General features: G+C 43.2%; 1 protein-coding gene across 3 annotated transcripts in view; it reads right to left on the minus strand.

Annotated features, from left to right (window-relative positions):
- The window catches only part of SNX25 (sorting nexin 25), a 96,895-nt gene that overhangs the window by 27,014 nt on the left and 44,340 nt on the right, over positions 1–25,541 (minus strand). For all 3 annotated transcript variants that reach the window (XR_012124025.1, XM_036996606.2, XM_036996614.2), the window contains exons 6-7: positions 14,351–14,421; positions 2,598–2,779 (exon numbers count right to left, since the gene is read on the minus strand). Coding sequence is in view for 2 of the 3 variants with exons in the window: in XM_036996606.2 (XP_036852501.2) it covers positions 2,598–2,779; positions 14,351–14,421 (253 nt within the window). In the remaining variant the exon portion in view is untranslated. The remainder of the gene's footprint in view (positions 1–2,597; positions 2,780–14,350; positions 14,422–25,541) is intronic.

The raw sequence follows: 25,541 nt of genomic DNA on the forward strand, positions 1-25,541 counted from the left end.
AACATATTTTAATATTCTTGAAATTAATATTGTAACAGAAAGATTTCTGAAATGTTTCCAGTAAGATCACTCTAAAATCAAGTGTATATGATCAATGCACATTCAACTTTTCTGCTGCTGACAGTAAGCCCTCAATACATCTTGTGGGCAAAAAGGGCAGGTATTTTTCTAACAATTTCTGGTAGTTAATTAAAGGAGATGGGCATCCCTCACTACAGACCATTAACAATTATTGTCCATAAATATTTCAGCCTATTACTATTTAGTTTACTTAACTTTGGAAAACATAGCATAAACCTTTACTTTATGTAAATCCTATCAGTGGAGCATTTTGAAGCACAAATCCTAAATTGTACATGCTCCCAAGAGGTTTGAAGGAACCCATATCAACTTTGGCCAGAGATGATAGATCACTTGGAGCTCTCGGTTAACACAGGGAAGAGTTGACCGGGACAGACAGTTAATAAATTTTAAGGATGTCTTCTCAGTATCATTTCACTTGGATCAAAATGAATTCTAAGTTAGATACGAATTCACATATTCACAAAATCAAGTCCGAAACATCTAAAAAAGATTAGCCATTTTTAGATTCTTTTATTGTGTCTTATGACTATGTTATGTCCAGTTCCAAAAGTGTAAATTTATACAAATAAACTACATCAGATAGTTCTCAAGTATAATTAAACATCTGATGTATCTTGTATCTTGGCTGGTAGATGTAAACAAGTTCACTTATGAACATATCACAATGGCCTCAAACTAACCAGTCTTACCTTTAGAAAAGCCAAACATGATAATAATGGAACTCTTTACCTGCGCCTTCCAGCCTGAAATCTAGGGGAAATGATTTTACTCTGAGGATAAACCGTTGCTACAGAAACCAGTTTCTCCTTTCCTAAATATCTGCAGGAACGAGTCAGAACGGAGCCGGCACCAGATGGAGTATATTTCTAGTAAATACTGCCAGATAACCTATACTGACGTTACATTTGATTCTCCTAACACGAGCTTCCTTTATCTTTCTCAAGGTTTTCCTCTATCATTACATCTAAAATAATACCATCTTTTGATTAGGTAGCAAGCCATCGGGGGCTTCCTCTAAGTATGTATCTCCCATCTCTATTGGATTTTTTATTTTATAATTATATGGGACTGTGAGAACAGGGACTATCTTATTTCATATCCTAGGATCTTGCACTCTGAGAGATTATAGACCCTCAACAAATATCTGTTGAATAATGAATGAATGAATGAATGAATGAATAGAACATAAGAAGAGAACTTCATATATCATAAATGTGGCTAGAAATTTATTTAACAGGTGAGATGCAGAGGAGAAGGTGAAAGAGGGACAATATTCAACCTGTCAAATTCACTCTACAATGTTCCCCAAAAGGCACAGCTTTCACTTTGGACCACAAAGCCAAAATTGCAGAAAGGTGTTATTTGCTAACAGCAAGATAAACAGATCTCCAGTGGCTGGGGCCCCTCTGTCAAACAAGCACTGCTCGGGGCTGCATTTGTGCCCCTTGTACAAGCTGCTGCAGAACCCTGGCCCATGCAAGAGCTGGCCCCATGAGGAGCACAAGCCCTCCTGCAGCAGCTGCCGTGGAGATGGAGCCAGGAACAAGAGAAAACGTACGAGTTCATCCCTGGCATAGGGAGTAAGGGGAAAGTCACGGATAAGCATCTGAACTCAAACCAAGAACTGAACAGGAAAAGATCAAGAGACCAAACATCAGAACAGGTGAGGCCAGAGCCAGTCTCCAATTACACTGATGTTGGCCTCTCCGTGGCCAAGTGCCACTTTACTCAAGTGTGAAGTTTGCCTTGATGCCCTGCTCCCAAGTGGCACAGCCAAGCTAAGGGGGTACGGTGGCTGTTTCCTTCACTCCTAGCATGCTCCAGGTCTTGGCAGACAAGCTTGGTCCTTGACAATAAGGACAGGCACTGAGGTAGGGCTAGGACACTTTCCTGCACCCCATGATTGAAGGGCTGAGTATCACACAGTCCAAAGTTTGGCTATACAAAAAGAGTCGCCAGCATGTTATGGTTGAGTGAGAAAGCACTCAGAACTGGGGCGTCAACTACACCTAGTTTTACCTAGTTATGCCTCCTCCTCTCTACGCACCTTAGGTAATTTCCTAAAACCAACTGTGTTTCTTCACCAGTAGAAAAGGAATATTGGGTATATATTCCACAGCATGTGTAGAGAGCTAGTAAAATAACTTACAAGATATACCTCTACTTCATAGGTGGTTATTTCTATCCAACTGGTAGTGGAGTGCTTGATTCAGCCTTTGCAAATATAAACATGCTCTTCTGGGACTGTGGGAGGACAGAGGTGCGTGGGAAAATACATATGGGCATATGCACACACACATTCATACACCCCAGGCCCACTTACCACACCTATGACCATTCACGGCAGCCAAGGAATACAGCTCTTTGACTCCTAAAAGCAAACATACGGGGCTATGGTTCTGGAACATATGTGTTACGAACTTAACACCAAAAAGTTAAATGACTGGGTATGTGATTACGTAGTGTTCATAACAACCATGACGTGGTCAACACAAGAAACTACAAAGTCCTACCTTCTGGCTTTGAGGACCTTCCACCTCATCCAAGGCCGCATCCTCCGGCTGGTCGTAGGCGGGACCGCCCAGGACTCGGATCCTCTTCTCACACTGCTTCTTTGCTACAGTCAGTTGGTTAATGTACCTTTTCATATTTCGGGCCCTCAGAAGATCAGCTTTCATTGCAGCAGTTTCTTTACCTTGAATGAGATGGACAGATAGGACCAGGTGAAGGACAAGCTAACAAACAAGGGAACACCTCTCCTCTGAACCAGCTCAGTGTTTGATGTGGTACATACTGAACAATAATGGGTAAAACAGAATTCATGAGAAATGCATATACGTACTCCCAAACAGAAATACCATCATTTCCTAAACAATTTCTAAATTAAGCACTGATAAGTCTTACTCAAGTGTAAAACATTTTTAAAAACCTCCTCTGTAGGCACATACTCACCAAATGATGTGCATGTGTTTGTGTAGACATACACAAATATTTTTTAATGTTTTTACATGCAGAGTCATTGATAAGCATATACCGGGTGCTCGCTATACGTCAGGCACAGGCTAGGCATTTGGGATTCAAGACCAGTTGTTCGAGCTCACGGAACTTAAAGTCTAGCAAGGAAGAAGTCCAAAGATAGCGTGAGAAATGGCACATGTAATAGAGTCTAATAAGAATTTGCAGGTACCAGGGAACTGCTTAACAGGCTACCTAATCCAGGTTTCCTTGAGGAACTGACATTCAAACAAAATGAATAATGAGCAGAGTGCGGCAGACAGAATAGCAAGTGCGAAAGTGGAAATCCTGAGGCAGGAAAGAAAACGGAAAGAAAGTTGGCAGAGCGGAAGCTAAAGGATCTGGAGCGATGGGAAAGGAACCTCAGGTGGGCAGGAGCCAGGAGATGAAGCCCGTGGCACACAGGAAGAACGACGGTCCTTCGCTCAAAAGCGCTGAGGAGCTTCTAATGGGTTTTAAGCAGGAGGGTGCCATTAATGGATTTGTATTTCTGCAGATTACATGGGAAGCAGGATAAACAGTTGGAAGGTGAAAGACTGCAGCAGAAAAACCAGTTGGAAGATCACTGTAGTGACTAAGGGGACAGATGATGGCCTAAGTAAAGTAGCATGGTGATGGCAGAGGAGAAGGATGGAAAGACAGGACGACAATTTCAAAAGACAGCAAGGAGGACCCGGTGACTGACAGGACAGGGCAAAGGACAGGCTGCTGAGAACTCTAAGGAACTCTAAGGAAAAAAGAGGTATCAGACACGGTCCCCAAGTTTCTGCCATGAGCAGCCATGGAGATGGTGGGGCCAATTGCTGAATCACAGAGGAAAAGCAGGTGTATGAAAGATGAAGTTTGGTTTTGGACAATGTGGCAGATGACATTCGCCAATGATGGCCACAATCATCTCTAATGTCACATGCTCCTTTTACAATGTCACTTTGACAAGCTTCCCCTGCAAAATTGGGTATGTGCTGCATTTTCTTGAACCTCCTGGCTGGTCTGTGATAATGCAGGCAGACAGTCTATATGATTCCAAGACTAGATCGTGAAAGGCCACCGACTCGCCTCGTAAGTCATCCACCAGCCATGAGGCCTCCGTGCTTTGAGGAAGCCCCAGCAGTCAACAGAGAAACCCACACGGAAGTCTCACTGAGCCGGCCTGACTGAGCTCCCAGCCCACATCACACGGGCTCGGCGCCATGCGCATGCACCATCTTAGAGGTGAACCGTCCAGCCTGGGCAAGCAGAGGAGACTCCGAACCCGGCCCCAACTGCAGAGGTGAAAGCAGCAGACATGCCTCGTTTAAGACATCATGGTTTAGGGCGTTTGGTTAGACAGCAAAAGATAACCAGAACAGACACAAAAAGATAACCAGAACAGGAAAACTGAGTCTGAGGGCACTTGGGCCATCTCAGCAGAGACATAGGTGTTGCGCTCTGGCGTATTCAGCTTGTAAACAGGAAAGCAAGCCATGGGAGTGGGTGAGACACCCCAGGAAGAAATAAAATGATCTGAGGACATAAGCTAAACAAACCCTACATTCAGCAGTGAGAAAGAAGAAGAGATGCTGACAAGGGAGACTACGGAGAGATGGAAAATGAAAAGAGTGTGGCTTTCTGCAAAGCCAAAGAAAGGCTTTCAGCAAAAAGGAAGAAACAGCATCTCTGGTTGTTGTTTTTTTTTTGCAACAGCCTTCTAAGCGGTCACCATGCTTTCACCCCTGCCACCTCTTCAGACTTTATCTCAACACTGCAGCCAAGGTAATCCTATTAAAACGTAAACCAGATCATGTCATTCCTCTGCTCAAGAGCCTCCAACACGGCCTTGGTCCACCCACCGTGAAGGTCAAGGCTCTTTCAAGAGACTGCAGGCCCTACATGCTCTGGTCTCAGAGTCCCTGCCTGACCTCGTGCCCTCTGCTGTCCACACTAGCCGCACTGGTCTCCATACTGTTCCTTTTCTTATGTAAGGAACAGCTTTATGGAGATCTAATTCACATATCATGCAACTTTCCTATTTAAAGTACATGATTTAACTGCTTTTAGTGTTTTTACCACATGTTCAACGCCCCCAAAAGGAGCCCATACCCATTAGCAGTTACCCAGGGCCATGGATTTGCCTGCTGGGGACGTTTTATACAAGTGGAATCACACTATACGTGGGCTTCGGTGACCAGCTTCTTGCACACACTGGGTGTCTCCCTGCTCCTGGCTTCTCGTGCCTCCTCTCAGCCTGGCCCTCTCATCCCACACATCTTTGCCTGGCTCAGATGCTCGCCCCCTTCACATCCTCAGCTATGCCTTCTCTGGCCATCCTATTTCTAACACAACCCCCACCCTACAACACTCCTTTTCTCCCCCTCTGCTCTTCCTCCATAGTGCATATTATCACACCGTATATTCGACTTGCCTTATCCTGTAAGTTTATTACTACAATAGTGCCTAGCAACACAGTAGAAGCTCACTAAGTATTTGTTAGATGGATGAATGAACTGTATCAAATATTATGGAGAGCTCACAAACAATACAGCTAACATTTTGCAGAGTGCCTAACTATCATGTATTGTGCTCTTTCTAGAACTCTGGCTGTGAAGAGAGACACAAGGTGGGTATCCTCACCTCCCACTCTTCACCTTACTCCAATGTGGTTTCCATTCCTCCCCCCCATGGAATCCGCTGGTGCCCAGATCACTAGCACCCTCCAGGTCAAACCCAAATTCAATTCAAAAACAGTTACAATGGTTTGTTTTCTTAAGACAACATTACGTAATTTAAAGTAAAAGCAAAAGGCTCACACAAAATTAGTTCTAGAAAAAATGGCTAGGCCCTGAGCATTTCCTTGTGCATAATGAACTGGAAGCCTAAGCTTGAGGGAAGACTTTTTTTTTTCTTTAATGAGAGAGCATGTGCTGGTTTTAATGCTGATGAGAAGGAACCAGTGAAGAGAGAGGTGGTGGACGGGGGGTGGAGTCCAGAAGCCAGGTAAGGAGACTGGCCTGGGGAAAAGCCCACCTCCACTGTTTTAACTCGCAGGCAGAAGGGAGGGCTGGAGACATCAGCAAGCGCGGAGACTAGTAGCTGGAAGCCGAAGCAGCTCCCCTCACATGGACTCAGCTTTCTTCAAGGAGCAAGTCAGCTTATCTGCTCAGAGGGAGGTGGGTAAAGCAGTGTGTGAGGTCAGAGACCTGCAGGAAGTGGGGCAAGTGTAACGCCCTGTGGAAAGCAGAAGCAGAAGCTCACTTCAAACCCCCAGCAGTTGTTTCAGGCATGTTCAGGGCCTGGGTGAGCACTAGACAAACATGAATATTCCTAGCAGGACCGAACAAGCCTTCTCGAGGTGAGTCATAACACACCTGGCTTTGCTTGGACGGCCAATAATAAAGGAAGAGGGTCCATGTTTTGTTCTTGGTACCCCTCAAAGCAGAGTTTGATGTTTTATCCCTCTCCGCTGGAGACCTCCATTCCCAGGATGAATTACTGCTCTCGTGCCACACTTAGTCCCTTTGTGCAAACACTTAAAATAGTACCTACAGCCTGAACAAGTAAACTGAAAAAACTTAGCCACAAAACATGTTATCTTTCAGGAGCAGCTGTGTCCAGTCGTAGCACACAGGGTGACAGGCTGACTTCAGGTCAATCGATGGCCTTGCTCAAGAGGGTCTGTAATATTACGGGATGTTTTTCCATCTGTGTGCTGAGGAGGTATTTTCATTTGACTTCAGTAATAGTTTCTCCACTTGTGCAATGCTTGGCTAACAGAGAGGCCCTAACCAAAGAGCCCACTAACTCAGCATTCATCTCAAGAGGAAAAAAATAGTATTTCAGGGCCCCTTTAGAGGGAAGATAAAGGTAAACATAGTCTCCCCAACATAGTTATTACAAATGAGGATGCCTGTGTGTGTACCTAAAGAAATACATGCTTGAAATAACTAATTTTCCAAATAATTTTTCATTTTCTTAAACATATATCCTCAAAAACCTAAATTTTGTGCATAACATTTACATTGCCCTAAAATGTAAACACAAAACAAGTTGCCTTTAATAAAATAAAGATAGACCACAGTTCTGACTTTGGGTGAACACAGGCTAACAAAGAAACATGTGGAGGAAGAAACTGACACACGTTTATCAACAACCAAATTCTTCTTCTAAGAAGGCTTTTAAAAGCCTTTCAAAAAGTACAAAAACTAGAAGCAGATTCCAAAGAGAAGGAAGAAAGAAAGAGAATAAACCTTCCTCTAAAATCCAGCTGCCGGGCTGAGAAGAATATTCTCGTGTTCTATTTGAATGTGGCTTTGCTCACGCGAATGCGTGCCATTTGTTAAAGGCCAATACAATGCCATTGTCTGATCACAAAGCTTGTTGCTAACAAATGCAACAACAGCTAGTTGCTTAGACAGTTCTGTTTATTTTTGTCTCAGAAAAGCGAATGCCACGTTCAGGGCTAAATGACTAACATGGTACTAGTCCTGCAGCCCGTGTGTCTGTTGTGCAAAAATCCTTGTAAATCCAGCGATGCAGATGAATAAGCTTCTTTGTGACCTGAAAACCCATTCAGTCAAGAAATGTTCACATCAAGGAAAGGATAGGCAAGCGGGTGTACAGTAACATCCTGTGGCCCAGCTCAGACCAGGTTCACATGGCTATTTGTCTGCGGGGCCTTAGGTAACCCTGTGTATTTTTAAAAATCGGTTCATCACATGTTTAATCTAGGTTTAAAAAGAAGGCCAAGAAGATGAACGGTGGCAATGGAACACTGGATGACAGTGGCCCCTTCAAGGGTTCCAAGACGACCATGCAAACGGTAGTAATTACTTAAAGCAATTCATTATAAGGGTCACTGTTTTTCCTCCTAGACAATCTAGATTCTACTGAGGTCAGAGCAAAAGGAAATGAGGTCATATGCTGAAAAAGACACGTGGATGAGACATTAGGTGAACCTTTTGGCTACACAGACATTACAGTAGACCCGTGAGCAACATCATAGAATTGCTTTTTTGCTATAAATCCACAATAGAGTTTTTCCTTAAGCAAGTGAAATGGTGTGCAGTACAACAAAAACACCAGGGGACCTCTGTTAGGTGCTATTTCTAACCAGGCAAAGGAGAGTGAAGTGATTTATAATGTAAGCTAATGGTTCCAGAAACAGCACAAGTACCAATGGATTAAAATGGCACCACTATACTTTTCACGTATTAAAAGATGTCAACAGTAGAATACTTCTCTTTTCTCACAACACACCATCAAACTCCAAGGCGTATCTTAAAGGCAGCACCCTCAGCAGGCTGGCTGAGGAGTTCCGTGGGTAATAACCCCGCTCTACTGACATTTTGGAAGGGGTAAGTCTGTTGAAAGGCACCCGGGCAGCTGTGCCTCATAGTCTGTTTAGCAGCATCCCTGGTCTCTACCACTAGATGCCAGTAGCACCCCTTTTCCCAAATATGATGAGCAAAAATGTCTCCAGATATTGTCAAATGACCGTGTCCCCTGGGGAGCAAAACTGTGCTCATCCCACTGAGGAGGGCTAATAGACAGGTATGGCCTCTGTGTCGGTACAAGGTTGCACACTCACCTCCCCTGACTCCCCACCATGTGGCTCTCCTCCCCCGAATGCACAGGCCTTCTCACTGTGTCCCCCAGCCCCCGTTAATATTATTCCTTAAATATTAAGGAAGCCCATCGCTGGAAAAGTTGGGCCTCTATTTCTCAACTTGTATCCACACTTAACAAACCTTTGAATTCTTCTTGCACATGTAAATCTAACTTTTAATCTAACAGTAATTCTAAGTAGTTACTAATCATCACAGACTTCTTCAAAATGATCTGAAAATCACCTCAAAGGTGGTATTGAGGCTGATATTTTCTTTTTTTAAAAGAACAAATGGGATTCTCTTATCACCCTAAACACCTGAAATGTCATAGTCTGAAGTGTCACTCCACTTAAGTAGAAAGTATATTTGAAGAACAAGCGGAAATCAGCAGAGTCAATGGCGGAGCCACTCCTGCTGTGATGGAGACTACAGAGCCCCTAGCACACCTGGAGCACACCCATTGTTTCCTTCCGTTAAATGCTTCCAGTGCAGCAACTTAGGGCACTCCCTTTGGCTTAAGGCCCTCCAACATGCCTCAGAACATTTTTAAAGTAATAATGTCCTATCGATTAAAAGCACACATTAAATGACCAGGAGAGCCCTGCTCCCAATTTAGAACCTAGAGTTGAACAGATAAGAGAGATACACTTAGGACACAGCTCTGGCCCATCTTATTTGGAAGCTTTGACCATGACTCTCGTAACATTCACTTGTGTGAATGAGCAGTGCAGTGGAAAGAATCCAGGACTAAAAATAAGGATGCTGGGTTCAAGGTTCAGGTCCACGTGTGAGTAAATAATGCTAGTTACACAGAGAACACTGCTTAACCTCCCTGGCCCTGAACTTCATTTGTATAAATGCAGGTATTAGAATGCATGATGACTAAAGTTCCCTTGGGGGAAAGAGGTGGGAGTTGCATTGGCTGTAAAATTATGAGACTAGAGAGCACCAGAAGGACCCTGGACCCTTTGTCCCTCACTAAGCAGGACACTGGAGAAGGGACAGCAGGCGCTGGCGGCTGCAGTGCTGAGGGCGTGAAGGCTGAGCAGGTAATACCCTGGCAAGGGCCCGTGGCAATGGCCTGCAGTGTTCTATAAGTTTAGGTCATTCATAAATAAATTAAGAACTGTTTGTATCAAATTACTGCAATGCCAGAAAATCAGATCACATCACAGCATTGGAAAGAACTCTGAGAAGTCCGCTAGTATCTACAGATCAGCTCCCTTCTTTCAGGCAGGAACACCTTGAAGTCCCGTATCAGACAAAGAAGCTGCATATTATCTCTGTAAGAATAATATATCATGGATATCATTATGCTTATCGGCAAGTAATAGTGTGTCTGTGCGTCTATACACATATTCCATATATTCTGAAGTTCTACTCTTCTACCAAAGCCACTGACTTATGCTCTAGAGAAAAAAAGATGCACAATTTTACCAAACCTATACTAGGAGTGTATCACTCCCAAGTGTGAACTATGTCAAAAGCAGTTTCTAGCAGACTCAAATCAACATCATGTCCTTCGTTAACAGCTGAATGAATATTATTACTCTTGTATCACCTTAACTATTCTTGAGAACACTTCAGTATTTCCAACAGCAAAAAAAGAAAGCATTAAAGGCAATGAAATACTGGGCTTATTCACATTAAACCACAGGGAAAATTTACTATACATGTCAGCACTACTAGAATTCCTAGACCTGGCCAGTGTCTTAGTTCAGGCGGCTCCCTTAGTTCAGGCCAGAATCCCACAAACTAGGTGGCTTATAAATAACAGAAATTTATTTCTCACAGTTCTGGAGGCTAGATATCCAAAATTAGGGTACCAGCATGGTCAGTTCTGGTGAAGGCCCCTTCCGGGCTGCAGGCCACCAGCTTCTCGCCATGTCCTCACACAGTAGAAGAGCCTAGATATCTCTCTGGACCTTGTTTCCATAGATGAGAACCAATCCCATCTGTGAGGGCTCCCCCCTCATGACTTCACCTCCTCCCAAAGGCCTCACCTCCTAACACCATCAACATTTGGATGTTACAAGTTCAACATACGAGTCTGGGGGGACACAGGCATTCAGCCCATAGCAGCCAGCTTATTTTAATGGACCATTTCTCAATACTCTGGCTGGTCTAATTGTAATAAAAAGCTAGAGAGCTGGGCACTAAAATGCAAACATGAACACATCGATGGCTCTGTGTCGTCTACAGTAGTGGTTCTGGATAAGCAGGATCAGCATCACGGGGGAACCTGTGAGTGATGCAGCGTCTCAGGTCCCGCTCCAGATCCACAGAGTCAGAGACTTCGGGGGGAGGACCCGGTGATCTGCATCGTAACAACCCTCCAGGTAACTGGGATGCACACTGTAGCTTGAGAACCACGGATCCACAGGATTAGGGCCACATTCCTTCGGATAGTTTACAGGGACCTCTAGGACCAGCCCATCTTCCTTTGAAGCCTTATCTCTCCATTGTGCGTCACGCAGCAGCACGGGATCTCCCAGACATAACCCTTGCACAGGGGGCTGTTCCACAGCTGTCTGCTTTGTCGTGGACAGTGGTACCACTTAACCACATCCACCTGACAAGCCCAGAGGGGTAGGAGAGCCACTCGATGTTTCTGACTCAAAGCTGTTACACTGAAGGGAAAGCCATTCCTGACCCACTCCAGGTAGCACTGACCACTCCACACACCTGAACCCACACGCCACTCTCCCTGCACTTAACAAACTGCCCTGTAATTCCGTGTGCACGTCTACCTGTCCCCTCATTCGACTATCATCTTCTCAAGGTCAGGGACGGCTTTATCCCTTGCACAGCTGTACCTAACATATCATGGCACTTGGAAAGTGTTGGTTCAATGACGGAAGACCTGCTCAATTAGGGTAAATCCAAAGCCAGTATGACTGGTGTTCTTACAAGAAAGTAAGGACACAGACATGGACAAGGCCGTGTGATGACAGAGGCAGAGACTGCAGTGATGTGCCTTCAAGCCGAAGAACACCAAGGATGCCGGCCACGCCAAAAGCTACGAGAAAGCTGTGGAGGGGATTCCTCCCTAGAACCTTCCGAGGGAGCCTGGCCTATTGACACCTTGATCTCAGATCTCCAGCCTCCAAAATAGTGAGCGATTGCATTTTTCTTACTTAAGCCACCCAGTTTGTAGTACTTTGCTGTGGCTGCCCTGGGAAACCACTACATTTAATAAACTAAATACTACACTTATAATCAAACTTCAGCAAGAATACACCAAGTTAAGCACACATTCTTACCAGCTAATTTGTCCTTCTATACATTAAATGTGCACACACTCTCAGACATTCAACACTAAGAATGTAATCTTGGCAGTTTACCTTTGCAAAATGCAGGAACACTAAAAGCCACTGGAGTTTTATACCATGTGGACATGGAGGGTGGAGATGAGAATCGCAGCTGACCAGGGGGCTCAGAGAAGCAGTGAACCCAGTGTCCTGTCCCAAGGCAAGGCAGCTCCAAGGCCCCAGGCGAGCTCAGCGCATTTGCCTGAAGAGGCGGCGGCCAGGACACCCAGGGACAGGGGCGACAGAAAGTGTGGACGTGAGAGGAGGAGGTGTCACTCGTAACAGAGCTCTTATGGGCTGAATGGTGCCCTCCTCCCACACCCCCGACTTCATATGCTGAGTGCCGAGCCCCAGTACCTCGGAGTGGCTGTATTTGGAGAGAGGGTCATTACAGAGGTAACTAGGCTAAAGTGAGGGCTTTAGGGTGGGCCGTAACATGGTACGACTGATGTCATGGATGACCAGGAAGCTGGGACACAGGCATGGGCAGAGTTAAGACGAGGTGAAGCCCCATGGAGAAGACAGCCGTCTATAAGCCAAGGAGAGAGGCTGGAACAGACCCTCCCAACAGCCCTCAGAGGGCACCATTCCTGGCAACACCTTAACCTCAAACTTTTCGACTCCAGAACTGTGAGACAATAAATTTCTGCAGTTTCAGCCACTCAGTCTGTGGTACTTTATTACCGCAGCCCTAGTCAACTAAAAACACGCACCACAAAATGAGAAAGGTATTTTCTTTAATGAACTCACATAGCAAGGAGAAGCACTGAACAAAAGATAATGGTGGCAACAAGAAATTCTTCTCTAAAATGCTCATAAAATATCTGTCAAACTATGAAATGAAGCATCTTCTCTGCAGGAACAATGAGAAAAAGAAGAATAGAGCCATTCTCCTGTAGGAAGTATCAGACCCTGTCCCATGTCTTTGCTCCAAAGCCTCCATCACGCAGAGCAGAAGTCCCTGCACTCCTGCCGGGGTCCTCTGTGGAAGGGTCCCCGCCACCTCTCCAACCTCCTGCCGGACTTCTCTCCCTCAACTCACCCCTTTCCAGCCATGCAGGGTCACTTCAAGTGAGCCCCACATGCCTCTGTGAGAGGTTTGCCCCTGTCCTTCTTCAGGCCACCAGGTCTTTGCCCAGAGGTCACCGATCTGAAGGCCCAATCCCACTCCAGCGCCAGTTGACCAGCACTCCCAACCACACGCCTCCTGCCGCAGCTCCGCCTTTTTCCAAGGCACATACCACCTACCCGCTGCAGTACCAGGTATTTTATGTGCTTATTGTCTGATTCCCTCCCAGCCCAGCTGCGGGACTCGGTGAATGCACAGATTTTGTTTTGTTCACTTGTATCATCATCGACCACTGCAGTGTTCGGTAAATATTTTTAAATGGTGACATTTGCACCATCTTCCTTACTGGGATGAGATTAAGAATTAGTGCCTCTTTGGAGTCTATACCGTCATTTCCTTTTTTACACAGCTCCTACCTTCTGTCAGTGACTCAGAGAGACTAGGGAAATCCAACCCGAGCCTCCATTTGCCTCTGTGTGCTAATTACAAACTTGGGAGCATGTTGAAAGTCTCGGGCCCAACTCTCCTTTTTAGCCCTGGCTCCCTGAGAAGGCCTTGAGTGGGCCTGGATATTTTGGTGAAAAGGCCCACCTGCAAGCCAGTAGTGTTTGCTGCCTCTCAGCTATGGACCCAGACCTGCCCTGCAGACAGTAACATGCCCTCAGTGTCATGTGTGGGAGGGGACATGCTTGGACCAGCAAACTGTAAAGAAGTGAAAACCTAGCTTCACACCATAATTATTCCTCAGTATCATGTCTCAGTAAAAATCTCATCATTGGAAGGAAAACAGAAAAAAAAAACCCAGAACATATATATTCTTTCATCTATACAAGTAGAAGGAAGAAAAGAATTATTCAAAATACAAATGTGGAACTAAAGGAAAAAGTTAATTATGAAACATCAACTCCTGGAGTCATTTAAATGACTATCAAGATTATGTTTCAGGACTAGAAATACTAATAAATGTTAAGATTAAAATACTATGAGAAAAAATTATGAAATCATGTTTAGTTTAAAAACAGAAGCACTATATACCCAATATATGTTAATCTTCTAAAAATTATAGAAGGATGAAGTGTGTAAAGGAACACAGAAATACAAAGGTTTTTTGTTAGGATGAAATTATATTTACTTTCTCCAATGCTGTTATACTATTATTAAAATAGATTTGAAATATTTAAATGTTAACTGGAAGAGTGCTCACCCTTGCCAAAGCGCGGACAGAGAAGCCTGGGGACAGACTCAGGGCCTGCAGGACACGTAACTGAAGAAAACAAACTGGTTCTTACCCTTGTGCCGCTTCAGCTGGGGAAAGCTGCTAATTGTAGTTGCTTGGATTATTTCCACTACAATTTGATACCTGATTTTTAAAAAGAGAGAGAGAGAGAGAAAAAAAAAAAAGATTGAATAGGAAGAAATACTATTTTCAGAGATACTTTTAGACTGTATCTGTACTAAAGAAATAATTACACAAGAACTGGGAATCCTGCCGAAGTACCATTAAAACCAGCCCACGCAGATGGGGCACCTACACTAGGCAGGTGCCATGCTTCGTGCTCGTCATTTCTGAGACCCTAAAGTGAGAACCATGAACTTACCCACCCATTCGGCTCCCTGCACCTGAGCATTGCTACCTGCTGCTCTCTGAAGACAGACGCTGAGGTTCTGCTCAACTCCTCCTCCTGACCCTAGCATCCCCTCTCCCCGAACAGTAACCACAGCCTATGGATTCTGTGCCTAAATCTGCACTGTCCAGCTAGGCAGCCAGAAGCCACATGTGGCTACTTAAAGTTTTTGTCATACTTAGTTGCACTAGCCACATTTCAAGCGCACAATACTCACATGCACCTCACAGACCATGCGGACAGGGCAAATAGAACATTTCCATCACTGCAGGAAGTTCCAGTGGAGGGTGCTGTCCTGTATGCCTCCAAAGCCATTCCTCTCCCCTCTAGTCCCACACTCTTAATGACTTCCCTCATTCCCTCTCCCTGAGACCATTCCAGACCAACACAAGCAGAGCATCTGCAGTGGGACCATGGCATCAATATTGTTTAAGGTCCCCAGGTAACTCTAATGCGCACAGAGTTGGGAACCACTGGGGCAGAGCGGCAGGTACGTGTATGTGTAACTGAGAACACCTCCGAATCAGGAAAAATAAAAGTTAATGGTGTAAGTGCCAACTACAACCCCAGATATATGGCTATTTTGAGCATATTCAGTTGGGCTTTATGAACCCAAGCTCTTGAGGGCTATTCACTGGTTACCAAGCAGGCCCTAACCAAACTCATCCATCCTGAGTGTTCCCTAGTCCTTAATTATATTGACTGATTAAGGATCTGTACTTAATAAAGCTACTTAACATTAATTATTACTCTGAACACAAACTTTGCAGCATTCTGAGATTTAATCCCTACATTTGCGTGGCTTTTAGAGCACAATGTAAGATACACTCTTTTGATTTTCAATGAAAACCCAGATGACAGATATAAATTCACCACAGTCATAGCTATTTGTGGACTCCCACAAATTCACATCTTTTTATGTCTTCCCTTGCGTAATACAAGTATCAATGCCTGCTTCTCGCCACCTCAAAGAAGAGGCTTTCATTTCAGGAGCACAGTGAGCATGTCACCTGGAGACTGTGGCAGACACTGCTGGGTGCCAACATCCTTTCTCCCTTCCTCACTAACCAAGCCACAGTTTTATCAGGGAAAGCACTGCACCAGCTGCGCCTGCTGGCAGCTAGTGACAGCCACTGGGTATAGGCCTAGCCTATGAGATGTAAGCAGGGTTGCTGGATGGGGATCCCAGGAAAGCTTGCTAAAGGGGCAGGTGCTACACAGAAAAGCCCTCTCCATCTTGGCCATCTCCCATTTTCCTGTGTGAAACAAGAATACAACTAGATGGACGCAGAGTGGCCAGGAGGATGAAAGCCAAAAGCTGAGATGGAGATGTAAGGAGAGTTTAGATCTGCAGTGACAGCATGGAGCCATCTGCACAGCCCCAAATGCCCAGCCCAGGGCAACTTGCTACATGAGGAAAATGAACACCTAACTTGGTGGTCACTGTATGTCAAATTGTCTGATGGCCACCTACCATCCTGACGGATACAGAGCTCTTTGAAGGCTCCGTACATAGAGGATATCTCCAGCCTGACCACAACTTAGGCCATTTTCTCCAAACAGAAGCACAGCCATGACAGTAATGATCAGTAAGCTTTTTCTGATGGAACTGCCTTCATTTTTCCAAATAAGGGGAGAGCACAAAAATAGCTCTTCACATGATTTCTCCTGCAGGTCACCAAAAAGGTGAGGAAACAGCTTAAAAGAAGCATACACAAACCTGGAGCCATCAAAGTCTAACATTCCCTAACAACTCTTTTTAAATTAAATTAAGACTTAGTTTCTACGGATAGGAAGCACTGACTGTCCACCCCACTCCAGCACACGCGCCCACACCCCTCCTTGTGCGCTGCCATCTGGATGACCTGCAAGTAGACCAGTGTCCTTTCACACAGCCAGTTCCAGTCCCAGGAACGTATCATAAGGAAACAATTGAACAGAGACAAAAAAAAATCCATGTACACACCACACTTGTTAGCAACTTCTACAAAGAAAATCACATAATAATCTATGTGGTCAATATGTTTTCATTAAATGAGCATTTGTTAATGTTTTCTTATGTTCTGGACACATGATCTGGTCCTTGCTTTCAGGGAGCTTTGGCGGTATAAGGAAAGGGGAAGACACTCAGCCAATGATATTTATAATTATAAAGACTACAGGAAGATAGATCTTAATGACACACTAATTCTAAAATGCAAAATGGCATGTATATTTATGATTGCAGATATGTAAATACATGAGTATGTGAACCAGGGCTATAGTGCAAAATAAAGATAAAGGAAAATATAGGGTAGTTACTTTAGAATGGTAGAATGGTAGAGTTATGAGTCATTTTACAACTTTTCCCAAACCCTACCAAGCATGTATATGAGTTTTTTGTTTGTTTGCTTGCTTCTGTTAAATTGTTTCCTTGGGATAAGTTCCTGGCATTAGAATTGACTGTGTGAAAGGACACTGATCGATCTGCAGGTCACCCAAATGGCCTAACCTCCAATGTGGCAGCATTCGGAGGTGGGACCCTCAGGAGATGATTAGGTCATAAAAGGGGTACCCTTACGAGATCAGTGCCTTTATAAAAGAGACCACAGAAGGCTCTTCCCACCACGTGAGGTTACAGCCAGAAGACGGCCATCTGTAAACCAGAAAGCTGGTTCTCACCAGACACCCAGTCTGCCGGCCCCTTGATCCTGGCCCTCCAGCCTCCAGAACTGTGAGAAGTTTAAGCCACCCAGGCTACAGGATCTTTGTTACAGAAGTCCAAACTAAGACAATGAGCTAAATTAATATGCAGCAATATATCTGTAACACCTAACAGGTACAAATAATATTCTGAACAATCTGTTCTCTGCTATTCTTAGTGATTCACGCTCTGGAAAAAAAATGAGTCATCAATAGTACTGAAGAAAATACACAGCATTAGTAAAGAGTTAAATTTTTTTAAATGAACCCATAAAATGTTAATATAATACCAGCTAACATTTATAGATCCCTTTCATTAGGTTCCAAGGACCTGTGTAGATGCTTTAATTTATGTTATCTCATTTAATCCTCATAACAGGTACCAGAATCATCCCCATGTTACAGAGGAGGAATTTGGGAGTTCAGATGGGTTAAGAAATCTATAGTCTCACTGGTTTGATGTACCAGAGCCAAAATTACAACCTAGGGCTGCCCGATTCTAAAGCTCATGCTCTTAGCCATTTTCCTGCCACCCTAAAATTCAATATAGGTTAACATTTACCTTATTCAAGGCCTTTCAATGCCTATTAGTATGGCCATACCAGATAATCCTTCCTGCCTTACTGCCTTCTATATCCCTCTTGGATACCATTTTCCTGCCAACATGCAATATTCCAAACACGCTCCAGCTTTTTTCTGACCCCCAGTCTTTGCTCTTTCTCTTCTCCCTCTTGCACACAATCCTTCCCCATTATATGTTGAAATCCTATTTGTTCGTAAACACTCAGCTCATGGCCATTCCTTATTAGAGTCCTCTCTTTGACAGGATGAAATTATTTATACCTACCCACTTCTTTAACTCTTCACACTCCACTTCTGGTCTTAGTATCTTGCTTCAGATTTACCTATTCATACCCACATGGGTCTCCTATGCTGGAATACCAACACCTTAAATGCAAGGGAAAGGACCCAAGAATCCAGAATCAATTCATCTCTACGTACACCAGAGCCTCCTCACACAGGATGTTTTGCACAAAGTAGGCATTTGAAGATGGTTACTGAATTTATAGAATTCACTTGCACTTGATACCAAAAGGCAAAGGAGGAAATGAGGGGCTTTTCATTCTCAGCAAAACCATCCGAATGCTGGCTATCCTCGATGGCACAGGCTTCCCCGGGCTCTGGGGAGCTGGGTCTTCAGGGACCCCTGCATGCACTCGGTGTTCGACACATGGCCTTGCTCGGGCCGCGTTTGGTTCAAGAATCAAGAGGACTGATATTTATAAATTCTCTCTTGAAGTACAGACATTGTTAGTGTATGCTTTCCAAAATGCTAATATAAACTCAAATATTGAGAGGAAGCAGTGTAACAGGAATGAGGCTCTTTTCCAACTCTAGTAAGATCCTGCCTACAGGGACAAGGAAGGAGTCACACCAGGATAGCCAGCACCTGCCCCTGGGTCACCACCTCACCTTAGATTTATACATTTGGTTAAATTAATAAAGACTTCGAGCCGGATCGTATTTATGAACTCTAGAGTCCACCAATCTTAAACTCACCTAAAATGCTATGCAGTCCTTCAAAATAATCACCTTAGAAATCTATAGATTTATTGCCCTTTTACTGTGAATGGTTCAGAGCAGCTTTGGAATTCGATTAAAACTGATTTCAAAGTTATTTACAAGCCAACCTCCTCTCCTGTCACCCCGCAAAATCAGTCTCTTCATATCATTAGGCACACCTTACACAGATGTTTTTTTAAAGTACCACTTAGGGCTGTATTGGGTGTGCACAAGCTGGAACGTGCTAGGAGAGCCTAAGGCCGAACAAATGCTGTTCTCAGGAGTACAATACAGTAAATACTGTTTTATAATAAAATCAGCAAGAATATATTTTAGAGAAGCATACCACATGCACACAAATGTTTAAGAAAAAATTTAAAACACTGTTTTCAGAGTTGCCATAGGCTTCTTTGTACTAGGCTAGGAATAATGTCTTCATTCACTGGGACTTCAGTTAAAGCGTTTGAGAAGAAATAAAGAAATGGTGATATCAGCCAGCGAAGCTGAAGTTGTTCCCCAATTTAGGAAGTGTTAAGAATATGAACTCTGGCACCAGGTGGCTTGTGTTCAAATTCTGTTCTACCACTGTGTCTGTCTGGGAAAATTATTTAAGCTCTCTAAAACTCAAGAGTCCTCATCTTTAAAAGGAGAATAACACTGTCTTTCCTTGCTATGAAGAATACACTAAATAATAACTTTAAAATATCTGAAACAGTTCCTGCCCCTGAGTGAGAACTCAGCAAGTGTTTGCTGCTGCTGATTCTTTAGATGTGCACTATTTAGGGAAGTGGTATATGTGTCTGTTTGCAAAATACATACGACAAATTTTTAAGTGGACTTACTTTTCTCCTGATTATAAGAGTGTCTAAGCCTAACGCATCTAAAACCACCAGGTCACTACAGTCCAAAAAAATCAGGTTTATTGACTCATTGCAATAGGTAAGCAGAACCACTGGGCATCTTCCCAAACGAACAATAGAGTTATTTTGGGATTCTGGGGTGGGTGGAGTGTAGATAAAGTTTAACTGGGGCAGCACTGTGATAGGCTCCAAGCAAGGCTGCGTAAAGGGGTCAATTTCAGATAGATCAGGGGTCCTATTTCCTTGGAAATTACAAACTAAAGATAGACGTGGAATGTTGAGTGTGGAAACCCTTTACTTATAGCATCACCCGTGGGTTATACATGAAGCTGTGTCTCTGTGTCAGAGTGACCGAAATCCTTCAGGCAGAGATGTATTATTCTTAGTAGGATGTGTCATTCTTACTGATATAATTTCAAGAGCAAAGTTTATGACAGTCAAAGATTTTAGAGAGCAAAGTTTCACAGTAAGTTAAAAAAAAAAGTAGCCACTCAAAGAAGGGAATCATTATGACATTTTACAGCCACCCTGAATACTATTTCCTGTTAACTTTGTAACTGGGTTTAGTGTTATCCCAGCCTGATGAATGGCCTGACAAAATCTACTTTCTCAGTCTGAGCCAGTTTTTAGTTTCTCTAAAGTAACATATGTTCACTGAAGAAAATAGGAAAATACACAAATCACAACATTCAAAGTTAACGATGATTAACACTTGGTTTATCTTTACAAGCTTTTTTCATAGAAACATAATTTTGTTGCTGTTTTGTAAGACTGGATTTATGCTACAAATTCTGCCTTACAGCCTTTTTAATTTATAAAGCTATAGTTACTATCCAATTATTATTATTTACTGTTAAATATTCTGATGCAACCCCATTGCTACATGACAATTCACTGCACAGATGTGCCAAACATTTTTTTAACCACTCTTACTGTTAGGCATTTTGATTATCTCAAACTTTTCTCTATTTTTAGCAAAACTGCAAGAAACATTTTTGGAGAAATCTTTCCACACATTCATGATACATTCCTTACAACAAGTTATTATGAATAATAACTATGTCAAAAAGAAGGCACATTTTGTTAGCTGTTTTTCACATTATTAAATTGTGTTACAGAAAGGTAATGATTTATACTAGCAGCAGGATATAAGATTATCTGTTTCTCTACAGCCTTGCCAACAATAGTATCATCAAGATTTTAATCTTTCCCAATGCTATGAACAAGGAAAAGCATCTTATTTTAGTTTTTGAGTACTACTGAGGATAATAACAAGGTCCTGAGCCATTTTTTCATGAGGCATGTTTAATAGCATCAAGCAGAAATATCAGGATCTGCAGCACCAACAGGGGAAATCTTTCCAGGTAGGACACAGAGGAGGAAGAGTTTCCATTAGGCTCTTAAACCTGTTTCCCACTTTTCTAGTGTGCAGAAGGCAGTTGATTTCACAGAAACGCTAAGGCATGCTTCCTAGTTTTTTCCCATCCACTCCTACACATAGCAAATGATCATATCTGAACAGAACCCTGGGGTAACCAGACATCCAGGCCCTTCCCAGCCACCCTCAAGGGCTGGGGAAACCATCTCCGCACATTTTTACACTGTCTTTGAATCACACCAGTTGGAAAGCTCTGGACTAGAGCAACCTGGGGTTATCCTGAACTTGCGTAAACACACTCACACGATTCATGGTTTGCATACAGAAAATAATCTGGAAACATATATCAAGTATATAAAAGTTTTTATCTGTTTGCTGTAAGTGAATTTCATCCTCTTAATCTTGTTTCTTTTAATCTCCCTAAAATAACTACATCTTACCATATATTTTCTAGCTTGCAGAGCCTACAGAAATTGCACATCACAGAGGCAACCAAAGCTTTGTTACCATTGGCGAGCTGGTGCCCTTTAGTTAACCTCAAAGCCAAATTTTTTCTCTGCTACCTTTATCTAATTCTTCTAGTGTTCCTCAAATTTTTATGTAGGCTGTTAACATCACCATGAAGTGTTTGTTTATAGACCTATGTAGGGCACCTTTGCTCTACACCTAGTCTCAGTTCTCTCCCTCAAAACATTTTCAGACTGCTTACTGAGTATCTTCAGTTGCCCAGTTTTATGTTCTATATTGAAAATGTCCTGATGACGTTCTTACACATTTTGAGCAAAGTTCTTCTGAAAGAAGACAATGTGTTGCCTCATCTCACCCATTACTCCTACTCCAGTCAGGATCTGAGAATTTTGCTACCCTCTCCTGACCACTGTTAGGTCAGCTCTCATTGGAAGCCTACAGTGCCCCGAGAACTGTGCTAATACGTAACATGCATTCTCTCCTTTACTTACAACAACCCTATGATACAGGAAGGATTCTCTCTGTTTCACAGCTAACACTGGGGCTCAGAGTTAAAACGACTTGCCCCGGGTCATGCAGCAAAATCAAAGAGCAAGCCAGGTCCGAGAAACCCAGGTCAGTGTGACTCATGAGCCACATTCGTGGCCACGTCTACTTTCGATACTCAACTTCTTGCATTGTTTAACCTCATCCACCTCTAGAAGAGCCACATGTCTGTCTATCGCAGGGTCACCAAATGACAGAGCCCATGTGGCCATCACTCAATGCCAGCTGCAGCCAGCTTGCGAGGCTTGTGCCAGCTCATGAAAGCTGCACATTACAGTTTCAGGAATTAAACCTGCCAGTATTCAAATTAAATTACACAAACTGATGATTAAATTAGTTTTAAGTAGAACTTCTTAAACCTCACCATTCCCAAATAATTTTATTCACCCTACCAGCATCTGTATTCAAGGTTATTTACATCTATTACATCAGCATGGTGGAAACAGTAACTATATAAAGTGATGGGATACTGTAAATCTTGTCTCCACTCCACAGTTGGGGACGTCATGCTGGTGGCCTTAAACTGGCCATTGTGGAGTATTAATGCCACAAAAATAGGCAAATGCTACAAGTCAGGGTTTCTCACCCTCCCCACCACAAGACAGCTTTTAAAATTGCTAGCACCCCACTTCTACCATTGCTCACCACTACTGCCTTAACAGACCTTGTGAATCATAATGTTCTTTCCTGTTGAGTAGAGACTCGGCACCAGTGTTTTTGAAGAAAAAAAAAAAAAAAGCTTTGCCCGTCCCCTCATTGTCCAGCCCTTGAATTTTCATTCTGAGTATAAGGAGCTCCATCCCCGGCCTCTCTCCCCTGCTCTCCGGCCCTTCTGTTCTTCCTCTTAAGAGCATGTGTTCTCTGCCTCCAGGGCCAGCCAGCAAGTGGGCCCGACACCTGTCACGGAGATGGGGTGGGAGAGAGGGGCAGGAGCAAGGGGGTTTACTGGTGCAGCCTTTTGGCTGGGAAAGAATGTCTCATCCTGAGACTCTGTTCTCTAGACAACGCACCGCTTGCATATAGTAAACACGTGCTTCACCATCTATCAGTAATGAGGGTGACATTTTGGTCTTCATTTGTCTTATTCCTCGGCCCTAAGTTGGCTCAGACCTCAGCATGGGGAAAGGAACATTGCTATGTACTGGGCCTCCCCAAACCCCAAAATGGGACACCGCCTTCCAGTGGACCACTAGCAATTGATCTATATTTACAACGAAATGGAATCTATTTGCAATCCTAGGACTAATGATTATAACAACAGTAATAAAAGTAGCAGCTAATAGTCAGGCATATGCAGATCCTGAGCTAAGTGCTTTATGTGAACTGACTCGTGGTCCTACCGTCGCTCATAAAGCAGATACACTACCCACAGTACCAGTATTGCCCCGAATTATAAGCACCATTATCATGAATTCTTTAATTTCAGAGAGATCAGGAACTTCTTTATACCAAAATATGCCCTTCTTTTATCTAATTTTCTGTTGGTGTCAATATTTAATTATCTTTCTGCCTAAGTGGAAATAATGCGTGTGTTCTCTGGTACGTTCAACTCCCACTTCTGTGCCCTTTGCTATTTCTCAGATGCCAACAGGGCAATTATATTCTGAAGTCAATGTACATTTATTTTTCATAAAACTGAAAGGTCTTTTAGAAATTTTTTTCATAGGCAGCCTCACATTTTAATGCCTTTTTTAAAACTAAATTTATATTCATTTATTCTTTTCATAAAAGTTTGCCAGGTTCTCTGTTTTATACTTGATAGTTTTGCATCTCCTTGCGCACCCACACTAACCCTCCTGAGCAGACTATATGTGCTTACTGACTTCTGACACGGTCCCTTACTTTGTCTTAAGGAAGACTCGAGTTCTTTCTTCATGTCCCTCTATTACGTAATCCTAGTTTACTGATCATGATTCACAAGGTATTTTCAGAATCGCTAAACAATTTTAAATTCTTCTATAAAGAAGCAGGCAATTTTAAGAATTTTAATACTTTCATGGGCAAATGCACCTAAAGTAATTTAGAGATGAAAATCCATCCCCTTACTACATGAATTAAAAATATTTAGCAAACTCAGTAACCCACTCCATGTCCCTTAGGGTGTCTTCAGTTAACCCGCTAACTATGCCCACTGCCTCTCGTTTTCTCCTGGCAGAACAAACCACCACGTCAACCTCAGTTTGTGCTACATGAAAGGTTCCCTTCTCTTCTCCAAGCTACTAATTCTTAATGTTTTTAACTTTAAAACCTTCATTCATTACTAGAATTTCCTCTTTACCATTTTAAGATTCTCCAGGTCACTCTTTCAATGAGGGGTCAGCAATAAACAAATCCAGAACTGAAAAATCCAATAAAGATTGGGCCGGTGGTAAATGAAATTATGACAGTGACAGGCTGCTCTGATTGTCTTTATTACTTCTTGTTTCTCTGGCAGTCTATCACCATCTTAGTAATGGACAATGGTACTTCTGACAGTACTGTCCTCTATGCAAGGACGAGGATCTGCAAAGACTCAGACATTAGAATTTTATCTCCACTCTTACAGGAAAGCGCACAGGCAAGGGCCATGTGTCACTGCTATTTTCTGCTTACCTGGTTAGCAAGTTACCCAGCTTTACATAAAGGATTTGAAGTCAGACACACCTAAGTTCAAATCTCAGCTCTGTTACTTATTAACTACGTGAGCCACAGCTTTCAATGATACAAGAACGATAGTACCTAATTCACACAGTTGTTACTATCGTAAGATGACATTGTGCTTAATACACATAGAAATTCAACAAATGGTAGCTTAAAAGCAAGTTTTCTCCTTGAGCATTTGCTTGGCATCTCTTTAACCTTGGCAGATGTCCAGGCGAGGACAGCAGTATTTTCCTGGGGCTTGAGTGGGAAGCCTCGCCATCCTGCCTCACTATAACACGTGGTACTGTGGCAGAAACGGCTGTTTCTCTTAGTAACAGAATCTTCCATTTTAACTGAGCCTAAAGCTTCCCAGAATAAGACTATCTTATTATATCTCAGTCGTTCTGTTCACCAAAATACAAGCAGAGTGTCATGTAACAGCTTCCAGAAACTTCCTTTAAAAAACAGCCAGTGCACGACCTTTGCTACCACCTTTCCTTGCCTTCATGCTGCTTCCTGGAATTAGAATATGACAAGTGGCATTCTAGAATGCCCCCTGAACCGTGAGGACTCTGGATGGCAGAGCAGTAGCTAGAAGGGGCCTGGGTCCTTGAGGAGGGTGGGCCCGTGCCAGTCCTGGGCTGCCTGCTCCTGACTTCTTTCATGTAAGAAGGAAAAAAGAAACCCTCTATGACGGTAAGTCATCATTACTTCTATATTCTGTATTCCCTTTGGT

The sequence above is a fragment of the Manis javanica genome, chromosome 12 (genome assembly GCF_040802235.1).
Source record: "Manis javanica isolate MJ-LG chromosome 12, MJ_LKY, whole genome shotgun sequence".
In the NCBI taxonomy this organism is placed as follows: domain Eukaryota; kingdom Metazoa; phylum Chordata; class Mammalia; order Pholidota; family Manidae; genus Manis; species Manis javanica.